We start from the raw sequence: 16,614 nt of genomic DNA, 5'->3' as shown, positions 1-16,614 counted from the left end.
AGGCTCAGAGATGAAGTCCTTTGACCTCCACCTCAACTGGGACAAGTAATGGACTATAAATTTAGTCTTGCTCAGTTGTTGGATCGACTTACAGAAAACGATGTTAGATTTATTTACTACACTTTTTTAGTGGGGACCGCAGGCGCCGCGTCAGCGAGGAGCCGAGGTCCCCCAACCACAGTTTGGGAACCGATTGGCTGGAGTTCAAAATTGTGGTATGAAACTGCAAAGCCGTCAAATTAACAACACACACACACACACACACACATACACACATACAGAGAGAGAGAGAGAGAGAGAGAGAGAGAGAGAGAGAGAGAGAGAGAGAGAGAGAGAGAGAGACTCTCACAATGAAGCAGATGACTGGAAACGCTGTTGTCGGTCAAGCTGAATACTTCAACGGACTGAGCCCAGTGCGTGTGTGTGTGTGTGTGTGTGTGTGTGTGTGTGTGTGTGTGCGCGCGCGCGCGCGCGCGTGTGGGAACGGCTCTCTGATGTCGGCAGGCTGATCACAGATCAGATACATGCCTTAGATCCACTGAGCCAGCCCTTCCTCTCCCTCTGTGTGCCCGCCTTTGGTCCTCGGGCTGCCGCTGCGGCCGCTCGGAGTTGCGCCGTCCGTGGCTGGAGCAGCAGCGCTGACATGGTGAGCGGAGCGGCGCAGGAAACTCTCCTCCTCCACCCCTTCAGCCGGGCCGCCTTCCTCCGCCAGGACGCCGACACTTTGACCCGCCGGCTCGTTTTCTAACAGGTAAGAAGAGTTGCTCGGCACTTTGAGGCTTTTCCCACTTAACGCGTTCATCGACAGATACGGAGCGACTGTGTGAGGAACAAGAGCAACAAAACACGTTATCCCCAAAAGGACATCTCAGATCAAACCCAGTTTTCAGAGCGACACTTCAGAATAAAGCAGTAAAGTTTCTCCTCACCGGCCGCAGTCGCTTTTTTTTTACGCACAGCAGAGATGAATTTTGGGGACTTCGTCGGTTACATGAGGACAATATCTTTTACTTTGGAGACATTTTTAATTTCTCATCTAAAGCTGCGGTGGCTCAGTCAGCCTTAGACTGGGGGCTTTACTGCAAAGCAGACTTTAAAACAAAAAAAAAAACAAAAAACAAAAAACGAAAAGCACACCAATTAACTGAGCTCCAGTCTGGACGCGTGTGCGGTTATTGTTTGATCGGATCAGCAAAGCCCACACCTGCTGTGACTGAGATGAAGGTGACTTTATGTTTTCTCTAGACTGTAGGTCTGGATTTGTGTATGCCTCCAATGTTTTTCACCGTCATTATTGTATTTAGATTCATTAGATTCAAATCCAAGAATCCGTATTCGTCAATGCCAATGGAAATATCCCCTGTCCTGTACATGAATATTTAGTCAGCATTCAGTCTGACATGTTTGGCTTCTGTGGACAATTTTAAATCTCCACTAAAATCCCAAATTTTGTGCCATGGGTTCAATAAAGTTTGGCATAGCGAAAAAAGGGTTTAAGGGCTCCAGCAAACCCAACTTTGCTTTAATACCGACAATAATAGTAATAATTATAGATAAACATTATAAAGATTTTATTTTTCATTTAAGTTTTTGGCTTTGGAAGTGTGTTTTTCTCTTTGTAAATAAATACAATGTTGGTTAGAGAAGAAGCAATGTAATAACATACTTTATCTGTCTTATTGTTGTGTCCTTTTTCAGGTGCAAGAACCAAGCAGCCCATCAAAATGGTCTGTGTGCTTAGACACACATTTTCCCTTTTATTGACTGTGCATGTGATATATTCAGCTCTGGTAAGTGTTTCCAAACATCATGCAGTTGGAAGTAGTTAGCTATTTTTTTGTGACCTTCTGTCAACCCCATTTTTGTATTAAAAGGAGCGCAGTATTGTAGAAAAAAAGCACACAGCACAGTTTCTCCACACTCAGATTCACATCACTGATTCCTCAGTACAACTGAGCAAACTCCATGTATAAGGGCAAGATGTGATAGAAAAGACCCCCTCCCTCAAAAAAAACAAAAACAAGCTTTTCTTAAAACCAAAATCAATTACAATCTCATCAGATATCTAGCTAAACTGTCAAACTGTCTTATTTAGCCATGGGCTTATAAATTGTAAGTCATAAAGCTGACAGTGCACAAATTGCACACACGTACTTGAACTGCACTGGTATGTCCGTGTAACAAGAAGGGCTCTGTAAAGCTCGTGGTGGTGACATGACAATGCTGTGGCTCATTAAACCTTATTCACTGCACTATCCTGATTTATTGCGTTTGCTACTTAGATTCTCATTTTGATGATCCCTGCATTGTTGTTTTTAATTCAGATTCTGTCCATGCAGCTACGCTGTTTTCCCAGAGGTATCATTAAAAGTTTCATCTTATCTCATCCCAACAGTACCAGACTTGTTCTCAAGGAGAGTTCAAAGCTCGGGTTGATCCTCTCAAACTATTATAGGAGGAATTATTACACCATGCGAATTCAGTCTGCTTAATCTGTTCTGGATAAAAGTTGCAACGAAATGGAGGAATTGCAAAGTTTCACCAAATTCTTTTCCCCCCTTAGTTTCCCGTGAGGGCTGAGGAGGAGACCAGAGAATGCAGAGAGCATGAGTACAAGGACCGGTTTGGGAACTGTAAACCCTGCAAGCAGTGTGATGCAGGACAGGAGCTTTCAAAGGTTTGGACAGCGCTGTTTTGGACTCATCCTGTTTATCACCTTTAAGCAGAGTGCTTTGTTCACTCAGGGGCATTTCCCATAGCGCAACTAAAACAAACAAGTTTCATCACTTGTTTATTTAGGAAAAGGAATGTGTAGTAACACCAGGGATTTATGGCAGGTCAGTTAAATCAACTTCCTGGAGAGAAAAAAAAAAAAAAAAAAGCGTAGGATGTTGAGTTCATGAAAAGAATTGACATCACTGTTTAGAAAACTATATCTTATCCAGGGAACCGACATTATTTATCACTTCCTCTCTTTCATGTAGAGAACAGCCAAGCTGTTATTAGCTTTTGTAGGACCCCGACCCTTCTCTTTAATCAGTCACACCCATACTTTTGACCTTCTGCAGTTGAATGGCCTCCATTGTTTTTCTTTATTGCACCCTGTCCAACTCATTGTCTTCACTGTTTAAGAGCTTGCTGCTCTATCTGCTGGGAATATAGTTTTTGAAATTTATATTTTTATTTTTTACACCAATTTAGCCACAGGTTTTTTCTGCACTTTGTACAAATAGGTCTCTGTAGTGTCAGTTATGGTTAGGAAGCAAATAGCTCCCTTTCTTCAATGGCAGCAGCTACGCTCCTACCCTTTCAAGTGTAGGCAGAGCTGTGAAAGTGAGTAAACTATAATCACTTTTCATCTGTGGAAAACGCCAACAGGAAGACAGCTATTGACACAGTTAAAAAGCTATATATCAACTAGTCATTTTCTGTCATATGCAGCTTTTGAGTCCATTCAGTAAAATACTTGAGCAATACTGCTCAGTACAAGTGCAGATATCATTGTTAATATTTAAAAACTGTTATCACAGTCAGAGATTTATATTCTTTGCTTTTAAGATGAAAATACTGAAGAACACTTCTGCAAAATGTGACCAGGAGTTAATTTCTGCTTCTGCTTGGATTCAGTTTACTTAATTATGCTGTAAGGTGTACTTTTATGCCATAAAAAGTAATGGCCGCTTTAAAAAGCAAGCAGATAAAACAGCTGGTAAATTGAGTTTAGGTGGCTTTACACTCCACTACATCTTTGATGAGAAAACTCTGTGTCACCCTTGACATCTGTTGCACACATGCATTTAAGTCCAGTTGCCTTTAATCTCAGTGCACACAGACATGCACTCTGTGGTTGGTAGTACGCTTCAGTAGTCCTCGTGTACCTCTGCCAGCTCAACAGGCATGAATGCTGCGGGCCACCCTGTGGTCCTGGTTAATAATTGGCTGCCTCATTCTTTCTCTGAAGGTAGCGGGATGCCTGCTCACATTGGAGACCTGTGGGTGCACTCAGACAAAGTTTCCCAGAGAAACAACTTCTGATCTGAGCTCTGTGTCTCCGAGACAGTCTGGCCATATTCTGAAAGGCATGACCGAGTGTTGGGAGGAAAGTAGACTTTTGGAGTCCCTCTGTGCAGCTGCCATAGAGATCCCAGAGGAATGTAGCCCCGTTTGCCACTGGAAGCTGCTCTGAGGCGAGCTGACAAACATCAATTAGCCCTTCACCACTAACTGTAGCTAAAAGAACTATCCACACAGAGGGGGCGTCAATTAAAACCCGTATTCTTTTCAACTCAAACATATTTCATTCTAGGTTTCTTTCATTGCAAACTGTTTGGTCCTATACGTTGCGCCAAGCATGAAGGAGAAAAGGAATCACTTTCCGCAGTGAGTTGGAAAACTGCCCGAAGCAAAAAAAAAAAAAAAAAAAAAAGCCATCAACACAATTTGATGTGTCAACAACTTGTAGTATGTAGCAAGAGTGTAACATTTCCTTCAGCCACACTCCCAGGCCAGAGGACTTCTGGATGAGACCGGCACAGAGAGCCACAGTTATAACAGCACAAGCATCAAAATCACAGTGCTAAAATGTTAGCTGATTGTTCTGGTAGAAACAAACGTTTTCAAAAAGTCGGAGCACATTGGGGCCCAGACTGAACTCTGAGTTTTACCTAACTGGGATAACTGTGCACTTTCATTACCAGATCAGATGACTGGGCCGCCCCCCCACCCCCGTGTGATTCTCTCCTAATCTCAGAAATATCTGCGCATCTGAACACGCTTCAGGTCTGAGCCAGCTCACCCCCTCTTCCTGCTCAATATGGCTGTTGTGCTTTGCCATCTCGACCAAACTAGATCAGGAGATAGAATAGGGTTTTATGAGCATCTGCTTTTTGAATGGCTCCTCAAAGTACAGTGACATTTTCTTTATCCTTGGCTACACCCCTGGTAGTTTTCTCCCCAAAGGCTTTGTTTTATCTCATGCATTTGAATACCTGACACGAAAGAAGAAGTGGAACATGCATTTATTGCCTCTCTGTTGCCTGTAGATGTAGAATGGAGAATCAACTTGCCCTATTTTTTTCATGCTATTTCGTATGATTATTGTACCATGTACACACCCAGAAAATATGGCCCTTTTAGGAAGGTTTGACAGACTGAATATGTATTCTTTTGTGGATGCTGGTTGGAGTTTTTATAGTAATTATTTGTTAGAAAGGCTTATACTTTGTTTACTCACCTTTTCATGTAATAGTAACTTCACAGAGCATCACAGATTACCACAGAGTGTAGTCTTTCTTTCAGCTGTAAACTAGCCTCAGTCATTACAGGGTGTCCTCTCTGTGAAGCTTTGTTAGCTGAGATAAAAGAAGAAAGAGATCACTCCTTGATGTTCTGTATGGCCTGGATCAGAGGGGCAGAAGTTGGCTCCGTTTTCCTTTGTTTCACTGCTCTGATCTGCTCATGTGTACGTGGCATCGGCCCCCGTCCTGCCATATGGTGCCCCATGGACAGAGCTTGTGCCAGTCCTGGGCTTAGTGAGGATGAATCAACCCCGGGCCTCCTCCTTCATGTGGAAGTGGGTCACAGAAAGTGTGGTACCTTGTGCTGGCTCTCCTTAGTTGAGGCTTCTTCTTCTTCTTCTCTTTTATTTTTTTTTTTGGTTATAGATCATGGTTTGTAACTGTGAGTGATTATGTCTTCTCATCCCCACATTTCACCCCCCTCTCAGTTTCTCTGCCCACCACCTCCACTGTTCACCCTGCCCGGCCGAGGACCAAACCCTTATATGGAGAGCGCATAACAACAGCTGCAAAAGTCCAGCCCTAGATGATCAACCTCAGGCTTGGCTGGGCCCAAGGGTTCAGTGTCAGGCTCACATATGTTTGGCTGGAAGGACTGAATTCCTCATCTTCTAGCCCGACTGTGCGGTGCCATCACACAATCACATCTTTGCCTCAAACCTCCCTTTTAATTCCTTGCCAGCCAGCCTGCTTCACCCGAACCCAGCCCCCATATCAGACTCTTGTGCCCACATTCCAGCAGGACTGCATGCCCAGGCAGTGAAACGGGACACGGCGAAGAGAAAAGAGAAGAGAGAAGGCTTGTTTGAAGCTGACCTTCACTTAAATGATATACGAGCAACTCCACCCCTTCCCCTTCTATCCTACCAGCTTTGGATTGCAGTGTGGCAACACTGGACAACAGGAGGGCAGCTGCTGTGGAGCCGATAATGAATGATCAATGCATGATGTTTTCACTCAGTCTCGCGTACTGATATATCAGCTGTCACTGAGGTCACCATCGCAGGGATTTGACAGCGACGTAGATACAATTAGAAAAAGGTACAAAATGAGATTAACATTAGCAGATGGAAATGAGCATCTGGAGTAATAATTCTAATTAAATAAGTGAAATTATTTGAAATTAATTTAGTGATTAGTTTGGCTTTCTATCACAGACTAAACTGTGCCAGGCCTGGCGTATGAGCAGGAAAGTTATGTTTAATCGGTACAGACGCTTGAGCTTCTGATTTTAGCTTTACTCATAGAAAACAATAAATGTCTTATGTTTACATTTCTCTTGCTTCAGGTGAGCCAGTGCTGAAAAGGTGGTTTAGAATTAGATCATTCACACAGCAGTATGACGCTGTGCATTTTACGTGCATTATCAATTGCTGAACACAGAAGAGTATTCATCTTACTTTTGCCGTATACCTCTCCATAATCCTTGCCCCCTTCCTGAGGCGTTTCCTTTGCTTGCTGGCCTCTCAATCAACGGGACACTCACTGAGTCTGCTTGGAGAGGGAGTCACACAAAAACACAGCAATAAACTTGCAATAATACAACAGTGGGTGTCCTCCAAGGCCTTTATTATTCAAATGTCTGGCCTTTCTGGGTCTTGCAGCGGAAGGCTGCTCATTCATTCAGGGAGAGTCAGAGAGATTATTGCCAGTGTAAAATGGACTCTCAAAAGAGGCAGTTCATTGTTCTCTTCTGATCGTGCGAGCCAATATCATTCTTTAATTCCAGACCCCCGGTAGTCCACATTCAGGCCCTCTTTTCACCAGCTGCACATCACCCCAAACCGCCGACCCCACCACTTACCCGGTGTATTTCTCCCGTTAATCCCCCTAGGAATGTGGCTTTGGTTATGGAGAGGATGCCCGGTGCGTGCCCTGCCGGAGCAGTCGCTTCAAAGAGGACCGAAGCCTCCAGAAGTGCAAGCCCTGCTTGGACTGTGGACTCATCAACCGCTTCCAGAAGGGCAACTGCTCCACCACCAGCAACGCTGTGTGTGGCGACTGTCTGCCAGGGTGAGAGGAGAGACGCAGAATATTATAAATCATGGTTTAAAATCGATCTGAGATAGAAGGGAGAGAAAAGAGACACTTTTTAACAAAACATTAGTTTTTGCATGTTTGATGTGGCTTGAAAGCTTTGAAGGTTTAACGTGTAATTTTGTGCTTCCAACAGATATTACAGGAAAACAAAATTAAGTGGTTTCCAAGACATGGAGTGTATACCCTGTGGGGACCCGCCACCGCCTTATGAGCCTCATTGTGAGCATCTTTCCATTCTTTAACTCTTCTAAAAGTTGGCCAGACATCACTGGCAGAGTTTTGTTAAATGTTGTCCTGGATATAGGCTATTCATCCAAGCCCGCAAGAGGTGATGTTTAAAGATGAAACAACAGCGACACTGTTGTCTGAAAAGCAAACATCACCACGCCATTGAACTCCCAGCCAAATGTTACTAGAACCAAAACTCAAGCAGCGGTGCCACAACAAAGCTTCGACGCACACAACGTGCCAGAACAAGGTCCTTGGTGTAACCAGAACCGCTGCCTTTAAAGGGTGGACCGGGCCACAGTTCATTCACTAAGTCTCACTGAGCCAGGCAGCTATGCAGCACATGCAAATAAAACTCTTTGATTTATAAACCGAACAGTTGAAATAGATGCCTCCACCATGATAGCACGCCTGCCAACGCTGGATTATACTAGCTCAGAACATGCCATTCATTTTCAACACTCAGTTTGGATTAAATCATAACTTCCTTGAACAAAACCTCCATTAATATTCACACACAAAACGTATCTCAATGGCATATAAACAGCTGCAGTGTTCTACATGTCTGTGACTCAGCACCAGAGTAAACACATCAGGGAGTGTGCTGGCTCAAGCAGTCAAATTTATTAGCTTTTGTATAGGTCTGTTATGCTGACAAAAACAAAAAAGGGCACATGGTGTGTTTGACTATGTCCACAAAGCAGAGCTCACATTCCAGTTGGCTACACGTCCAATTAATGTCTTTCTTCCGGCCATTATAAGGAGTTAAGTGGAACCTTATGATTTCAGATTTCCACATAAAACCGAGAGGCGATTGAACTTATACCTTTGGTAATTGAGTGTGACTTCCTGATGGCAGAGGAGGCCGCAGCTGTTTCTGAGGAGACCTTTGGCAGCCTCAGCATCAGACCAGACCCAGCCAGGGTTAGCAACTGCGTGTTAAATATATGGAGACAGCTCTGGGATATTGGACAAATCCAAAAAAAAAAAAAGGTCTGCTGGCTCTAAATGCAAAGGATCATAATTTTATCAACTCTTCTCGTGTTTGTTTGGATTTTAACGTAGTGTCTGTCTAAGTCTCGATGTCTTTTCATGCGTAAATTCATGCAAGAAGCATTACTGTTTTTGTAATGAACACCAGCATCGGGACAATTGGCCTCCTTTCGCTCATTTTTCCATCTGTTAAGCTTCCCATTTTGATACTGGAGGAGGCCTGTGAAACAAAATGGCCATTGTGTCTGAGAACATAGCTGCTAGTTAGCTCCTACAGGGACTCTCGGCGGAGCATTTCCAAATGTTTGAAAGTCTTGCTGCCCTCCCTCCCAGTGTTATCTTGAGGCGGGTGGTGAAAACTTAAAGGGCAGATCATTCTAATAGGCCAAACTGGCCTGGGGCAATGGCGCAGCTGTGCAGGGGAGGCAGTCACCGTCTGGGGTGGACTGTAAATCTTAAAGCCCCCCCTGCTCTCTTCCCCTCCCTTTCCCCTAGTGGCTTTTTGGAGCGGAGTAAAAATGAGATTGTCTTTTATGGATTCTTTTAGCCTCTTTAATGTGTTTCATCTGCTGGAGTTTTTCACTGTCACGGTAGGTCTCAGAGAGCCGACGAGGTCGTGCTAAGACAAACAGATACTCGCACACACCGACATGTGTAGAGACACAAGAAGGAAGAATATACCTTTTGTTGCTTTTATCTCCATTATTAGTTTCTCCAATGACAGTTACACAGCAGTCTGATGCCCGTCTTATCTTCCGGCTGTTAAGGAATAACAACAGAGGAGGTTTGAAATGCAGCTCGGACGGATCGTTTACTTTTGACATGTCAGCCAGGCTACCATCGCTTTCTCCTACAATGGACCAAAGGTTTACATGCTACTGTATGGTTTTTACAGCCAAGCTCCTGATGAGTACTAGCCAAAGGAAACATGATCCAACAAACTGTCTGTCTGTCCCTCCTGATAACCTCGCTGCTCCATCTTGTAGTATATTAGCTCCTGCGGCACGTTCACTGACTTCAAAGCTCTACGCATCCAGGCCTCACCACAAACAGCATACAATACACCAGAACAGGAAACATTCTGCACTATTATTGCCTGCCAGCAGTCCAGCCAGCGCATCTCCATGTTCAAAAGCACATCCAGCAGCTGAAATAATTGTGGTTTATCCTCAATGTTGTTGTCATACAGTTATCGTGCAATTATGAGAACAGCCTCACAGCAGTAATGATATTTGGTGTTGCCACATTAAAGAAGTAATAATCATAAAACACTTTACCACACTCCCACACAAGTCTGGGGTTCACGCTGACGCTGGAGACAATTCCATTTTTAAGTCATGCAAAATGTATTTAAGGATTATGGTTTTCAGCTAAACCCGTTTCACTTGCACCTGACATTTCAAAAAGAGTTTAGGCCTTTGCATGGACTGCGGCATCTGGAGAAGCTATTCTAGACCAGACTTTTCATGTGTTCGCTCTGAAAGTAATCAAAAACCAAGTCACAATTCTTGTTTTCAGAGAATAACAGATGACAAAATAGACATTTCCTTAAACTAAAACTCATGTATTTCATATTCTGTCTAAAATGGCACTCAAATAGGCGGCAAAACTGCTACTTTTTCTTTTATTTCAAAGCCAGAACAAACTTGGCAATAGTTCATTCCTGCGTTCAAATTTTGGATGTGCACATCAATTCATGATGTTTGACAAATGAATGAGTCACTGTGGAGCCGACTAAAGACACCAAATATAAAGAGCTTCCTGAAGCAACTTGTCAGGGCTAAAACAGCTTAGCTTCATCTAATAATGTATCAGGACATCAATAATGTCTTTCATCAACAGTGTCTTAAAAACCAAGAAAAACATTTACTTTTGCTTCCTGTCCAGTAGTAATTCTTTTCCTCTAAGTTTTTACCACATAAGAAAACGTAAAACAAAAAGTCAAAAGTTGTATTATTCGATGCTTCTAATCTTATAATGGCCCATAACTGCGACTTTTAAGCCTCACAGTCGCAGGTTATCGTAAGGTGCAGCCATTGGAGACTTCAGCATTAAATCTCATGTTAGTTTAGTAAATAGCTCAACAGTGTTTTTGCCACGTTAACCCAACAGAAACTCTGGTCTTGCCTTTATTGTATCTAATGAAACTGAGTCAAAATGTCTAATTCAAAGTTCTTGCTATAAATGTAGAAATTCTGAGTTGAAATTGGAAATAATCAAGACACTGTTTTCACTCCTATTCGCTCTGTACACAGATTTCAGATAAAACACAGCTCAGTCACTTCTGCTAGAACTTCTTGAAAGGTTTTTTATTTTTTTTTTTTTTTTTGACAGACCACAGTCAAAGATCCTTTAGAGGTGTAAAGAAGTGCCTCTTTTATTTGGAGTATGTGGTGTTCCATAAAGTCAACAGGCTGGGAGTCTGTGAAAGGCTGTGGTTTATTGGTCTGGTTTGTGTGAAGATAATATCAGCAGGTGAGCGCTCTTCAATGGACCAGTGTTTATCTGTGTTTGCTGCAGCTGCTGGGCCTCTGATAACGGGCCGCCTTTGTGCTGAAGGCCAGATGATGCTCAACTTGGACGAATTTAATTTGACCCTGACAATGAAAACTAAATGTAAACGTGCGGGTCGGATGTTACTTCTGTGGCTTAACAGTCCAGTACAGTTCGTGATATATGAGGATTATCTCGTGATCGCAGACTTAAATAAAAGAACTGGTGGTTTTACATTTTGATATTATGAGAAATAAATGATACAATGTACGTACAGCTGCAAATAAAAGCTTATCATCTTAACTGAACTCAGATTACTTCAGCAACCGCTGATTGTTCAGAGCAGTTGTGGTGAATTATTTCTCTTTGGCTGTTGTATCTTGTAACAGTTTTTAAGATCTGGCACTGGATTGGCAATATTCTCTTTACAACAGGTAATAAGTCATGTTATTGACAGTATTTACGGTTCAGTGCATATCCAAATGCTCCCTCGTTTTGCCCTCTGGGTTAAACTAAGTTTTGGAGAGCCGCTTTCAGTTTTTCCTTTTTTTTTTTTTTGCCTCTCAGAAGGAATGTTAAAATACCCTTATCCCCTATCGTGGCTAGATAAAAAAAAAAATGTTTACATTGCAAAACAAAGAGCTCCTGGATGTGAAAAGGTTGTAACCGCTTCCCATGATTAATATGCTTTAAAAGCAAACAGCTGAGCTCGCTGAAAAATGTTTTCTCAAATAAAACGCCACTCTTAATATTTGCCATAATTATGAAACATTGTCTCACAATAAGTTCTTTTTGCTAACTGGTCACTGCAAGTTAGACTCTCTGTGTGCTCTGCGTTAATCTGCCTCAACTCAATCACTCATTCATGACTGAGGCGAATTATGTTTGATTAACAGTAATGATCAGAGACAGTTGCATGAACATGGCCTAATAGAGAAATGTCAGTCCAGAATTCAGGAAAGCTCTTAAAGCTACAAGCTGATGGACTGAAGGCGGTCTCTTGACAGATAATCAAAGTTTCAGTCTTAATGATTTCTAAAACGATCGGCTGTCGGGGGGGCATAGATAGTAACAGTTCAAACTTTTTGCAGCCTGTTCCTTGGTATTCAAATCTTACCATACCATGGTTTAATCTCAACCTTTTGTCAGACAGAAAATAGCTCCATTTGATCCCACCATATTTATTGGAAACTACAGAACCAGAAAGTGCAGTTTTAATCTGTCGATGTGTGTTTCTGGATTGTGATTTTCTTATTTGCGTGTTGTGTTGTGCTGCTCTTAGTTTACATTTGCGTCAGAGATTCTGTCTTTATCTCTGATGAGTAGTTGAAAGGATAATTGCACAACGCAGAAGCCAAAATTCTTCAAACAGCCGTGCCACTTCATCTGCCTTACATTGAGATATTGAGCGTTAAGCTGTATTAAACCCTCATGCTCTGTATTTGTGGGAACTTGTATAATGAGGACCAGAGTTGGAGCCAAAGGTCTTTAGCAGTAGCAGGCAGTGTGTGTGACGGGCAAACAGTGACATCACGTTTCCCTACAGACAGGACGAGAGTCGTACCAGTTAATCATGAAATCAGTTCATGTGCACAAAACTCACAGACACAATAACACACAGGAACACAAATACATTCCTGACTGCCTCTATCTTGCATACACATGCATTACCTGCTGTGGCTAGAACCCCCAATTAGTTTGGCCTGTCACTTTGTTGAGTTTCATCAATTGACATTTGTAAATTGCAAGGATCAACTTCTCGGCGGAGAACATTTCACACCTTGGTGTTCGACTGTAGTTGACCTTCCTCTCCGTCCACAGGCAGCGGGCGAGTGAACCTGGTGCCGCTGCCCTCGGTGGTGACCAGCCCGCGGGACATGGCCCTGGCCGCGGTTATCTGCAGCGCTCTGGCCACCGTGCTGCTGGCCCTGCTGGTCCTGTGTGTCATCTACTGCAAGAGACAGCTGCTGGAGAAGAAGCCCAGTGGTGAGTCACAACACCTGGAAGCACTGAGTCCGAAGAAAGGCTGAAATCTGAAAAAGATGTCGGAGGATTACGACACAACCAGGACCACATGTGCTGAGGATTTTGATTGAGCAGTGATAAGATGGATTAGAGTATGCAGCTTTAAAAACCAGCGCAGGGGCCTCAAGGTAGCTGCACATTTTTGGATGAGAGATCGTTCATGCTTGTGACTGCTTTCTATAGAGTGTGGGTGTTTTTTTTTTTTTTTTTTTTTGGCTTGTGGTTCTATGCAGTGAGCATTGACCTTTGTACACCCCTCCCCAAGTGCCAATGAATTCCAAGTACAATATGTACTCTTGTCAAGACTTCCACATTAAAGGAAAATATATTGTCTCTCACAATGTATTCATATAATATCATGAGAAATACCAAACAGTGAAGATAAGGTGGTGATATCCTATCTTGATTATACCACTCGAAACACTTTTTCTTTGTTGCCGTTTGTTTTTCTAGTCTCTCGTTGAGGCATCAGCACATTTGAATTTACTTTGAATGCACCAAAGTGATCATGCAGTACGTAAATAAATAGCGAATAGCAAAGAGATGACAGCATATAGTACAGCTATGCAGGATTTCCATGTTATTGTGTTAACTACACAACCACACAGATGGAGCGCCAGTTCATCTGTCATGTCCTCTTAAACCCTATTAAATCCTGATTTTGCATATTTGTGGGAACTTGTAAAATGAGCAGCATTCTTGAGGCCAAAAATGTGTGTGTGAAACATCCCGGGGCAAAAAATGGATGACACCATGTTTCTCTAGCTCACGTAAAACAAACAGCGTGTTAGAAGCTACCAAGGCGTTACCACCTATGCCTTTTTCTCTTTTTTTTTCTTTTCTTTTTAAAGTGCGTGGAAAATGAATGCAGGAGTTATTTTGTCAGTAGCTCTGCTCAGTCCAAACACGCAACCCACCTTTCACCAAAGCCGCTACAAAATGCTAACACAGTTGTTTTTTTTTTTTTGAAATTATACAAAGGAATTTTAATCGGCTTCATGGACCCGAGGGTTGTGAGGTTTTGCCCAACTAATACAACAGAGTGTAAGTTAAGTCAGATAGACACGACAGCTGGAGCAGCGAGAATTTAACCTGACAGCAGCAATTATGCTGTTAGACAGTCGCAAAAGTGTAGCAAAGGAAGTAAGTCATCTTTTATTGGAGGTTTATAAGCTGTAACTAATGGATTTAATGATAGTCAAATTATGAGTATTTATTACTATATTCAAAACGCTTTCCATTGAGTCAAAAGCTTTTATGAAGGATACCTTACTAAAATGGCGCCTCTGTTTTTCCACAGCAGCCTCTCTGAGGTCCCAGGACTGTCCCTTCAGTGGGGCAGAGCTGTCCTGCCTGGACCCCCGATGGCTCCATGACTTTCCCCAGAGACCCTGCTGTCAGTGTCACCTGGGCCCTGGTCACACCTGTGGTAGGTTAACATTCACACCAGCACCGTTTCATTTTCTTTTTTTTTTGGACTCGTAAAATGACTTGTGCGTGATGTTCAGGTCCAGTCCACTTCATCCCGTCTTTGTGCTGCGATGAGAGCTGCAGTCTGGGCCGCAGCCAGGAAAACAGCCCCTTCCAGTCCCAGACGAGCCTCAGCGATGGGTAAGGACCAACTGCAGCAAATTAATGCCCACAAAAACAAAATGAGATTTTCATGCTGTGGTGTCTTTCATGTCTGGTTTGATCGCTGAGAATAAACAGCCACTGATAAACTTCATGCTCTTTATTACCACTGAACTGTTAAATCAACTCTTCCGTTTTAACTGTCCGGCAATGACGACTGCAAACATTTTTCAGTTCTCATGTCTGTAAACGTTCAAAGTGCAGGTGACATCATTCAACACTGGACAACCAGGAATATCTTGAATAAACAAAACGCCGCGGTGGTAACCACAGATTTCTGTATTGTGCTGCTCCAGAGATACACACCTGGAAGAGGAGGACGCCCTGATGCAGCTGGGAGGACATGAAGAGATTGTCTCTGCAGCAAATGCGGTGACGGAGAACTCAGACGCAGCAGAAAGGCTGGAGGAGGATTGTGAGAATGACCACGACGAAGAAGAAAGGTGTAGGTCAACGGAGAATTTGCCTGAGAGCACCGAAGCTATGTCGGACACACTTCGTACCAAACAGCAAGCGTGGACTCAGGAAGGTGAGCCCCTGCATCTCTCTCTGCAGAAGATCAGAAATCATGTCCCAGGCTGCAAATTAGTTTGACATGACGCAGGACATGATCCAACACTTTCTTCACCTTTCAGATTTGTTACATCAAATAATCCTCCATATCTTTTATTATTTAATTGAAAATGGCGCCTTCTCTCCCACTGGAGAACTCAGAGATAGGTTTAGACCAATTAGGGCAAAATCTAGTCAAGTGCACTTTTTTTTTTGTCGTGCCGACAAACTATGAGCCAGAGAGACCAAGTCTGTGGAGGAAGATTCCACTTCTGACAAAATACTGCATGCAATTTTCTTGTTAAAGGAAATCCAACAGTGATCTCGGATGTCCTTTTTAAGGACCAGGACATGGCTTTGTGCGTGTGCATGTGTCCACGAAGAGCAGCTGGTGAAAGAGACAAGCGATAGTGCGAGTTCTTTGATGTAGAGAAGACTATCCTGTTTTAAGTCGGCCCCTGGCTGGCTCTGCGCAGATACATTAGTAATCACTGCATGTCTGTGTTCCTCTTCCTGCTCTCTTTCCAGGATAACATGGACTTTTTTTGGCTCATGTTCCAACCCTTGAACCACCCTGGACTCAACAGCAGCCGCAGCCAGATCCCATTTCAGATGACTCACCAGCTCTCACCCTCCCACAAACACACCACATTTTGAAACGCTTGCCGCTGATCTGAGAGTCCCTCGTCAAAGCATCCAAAGGGAATATGTACATACAAGCAAACAAAAGCTCTGCCAAGGAAACGCAGAGCACAAAGGCAAAGGCAGAGAGAGAGACACACACACACACACACAAATGCAGAATGTGAACTCACTGGCCCACAAGGTGAAATTGAATGAAGTTCAAACGTCGAGGAGTGTTGACTTATCGTGGAACAAAGTGAATCAAAGTGAGCATCGGCTCTGCCTTGACAATGTCTCACATCTTCACATGTAGGAAGACATACACTGAACCACTAATCCAGCAGCTGGTGTAATGAAGCTTTTGTGTCGAGGTAACAGCTGTAAAATTTGAGGTGTGAAGAAAAGTGCCATTATGTTGCACATTGAAGACAATCTTAATAAGATGGAACAAGTTAAGATGAGGAATGTTTAAGCGATGAATTATGTTGTAGATAATGTAAAATAGCGAATGAGTCAATATTTTTGTAACATAGACATGACTGATGTTTGCTTTTCTTCTCCCAGTTATAGTGTTGATGGACGTCAACAGTCACTTTCACATCTTGTATTTGTAAATAAACCATGTGAACCGGTTTAAATACTGAGGAATTATATGCTCTCAAGTCTTTATTGAATTCATGTAGGACAGATTAAAAAAAACGTTTCACAACTGATCCATCGGTGGTTGATG

General features: G+C 42.9%; 1 protein-coding gene across 1 annotated transcript; it reads left to right on the top strand.

Moving 5' to 3' along the window:
* The first annotated feature begins 443 nt into the window (after positions 1 to 443).
* tnfrsf19 (tumor necrosis factor receptor superfamily, member 19) lies at positions 444 to 16,597 on the top strand. The gene is made up of 10 exons (XM_029518171.1): positions 444 to 751; positions 1,699 to 1,790; positions 2,564 to 2,677; positions 7,132 to 7,310; positions 7,471 to 7,556; positions 12,873 to 13,037; positions 14,377 to 14,505; positions 14,585 to 14,687; positions 15,005 to 15,237; positions 15,789 to 16,597. The coding sequence occupies exons 2-10, from the start codon at positions 1,725 to 1,727 to the stop codon at positions 15,791 to 15,793; spliced, it is 1,080 nt and encodes a 359-aa protein (XP_029374031.1). The 5' UTR covers positions 444 to 751; positions 1,699 to 1,724; the 3' UTR covers positions 15,794 to 16,597.
* Positions 16,598 to 16,614: the final 17 nt, after the last annotated feature.

This window comes from Echeneis naucrates, chromosome 13 (genome assembly GCF_900963305.1).
Source record: "Echeneis naucrates chromosome 13, fEcheNa1.1, whole genome shotgun sequence".
In the NCBI taxonomy this organism is placed as follows: Eukaryota; Metazoa; Chordata; class Actinopteri; order Carangiformes; family Echeneidae; genus Echeneis; species Echeneis naucrates.
The sequence above is the reverse complement of the archived record's forward strand: the minus strand, read 5'-3'. Positions and strand labels throughout refer to the sequence as shown.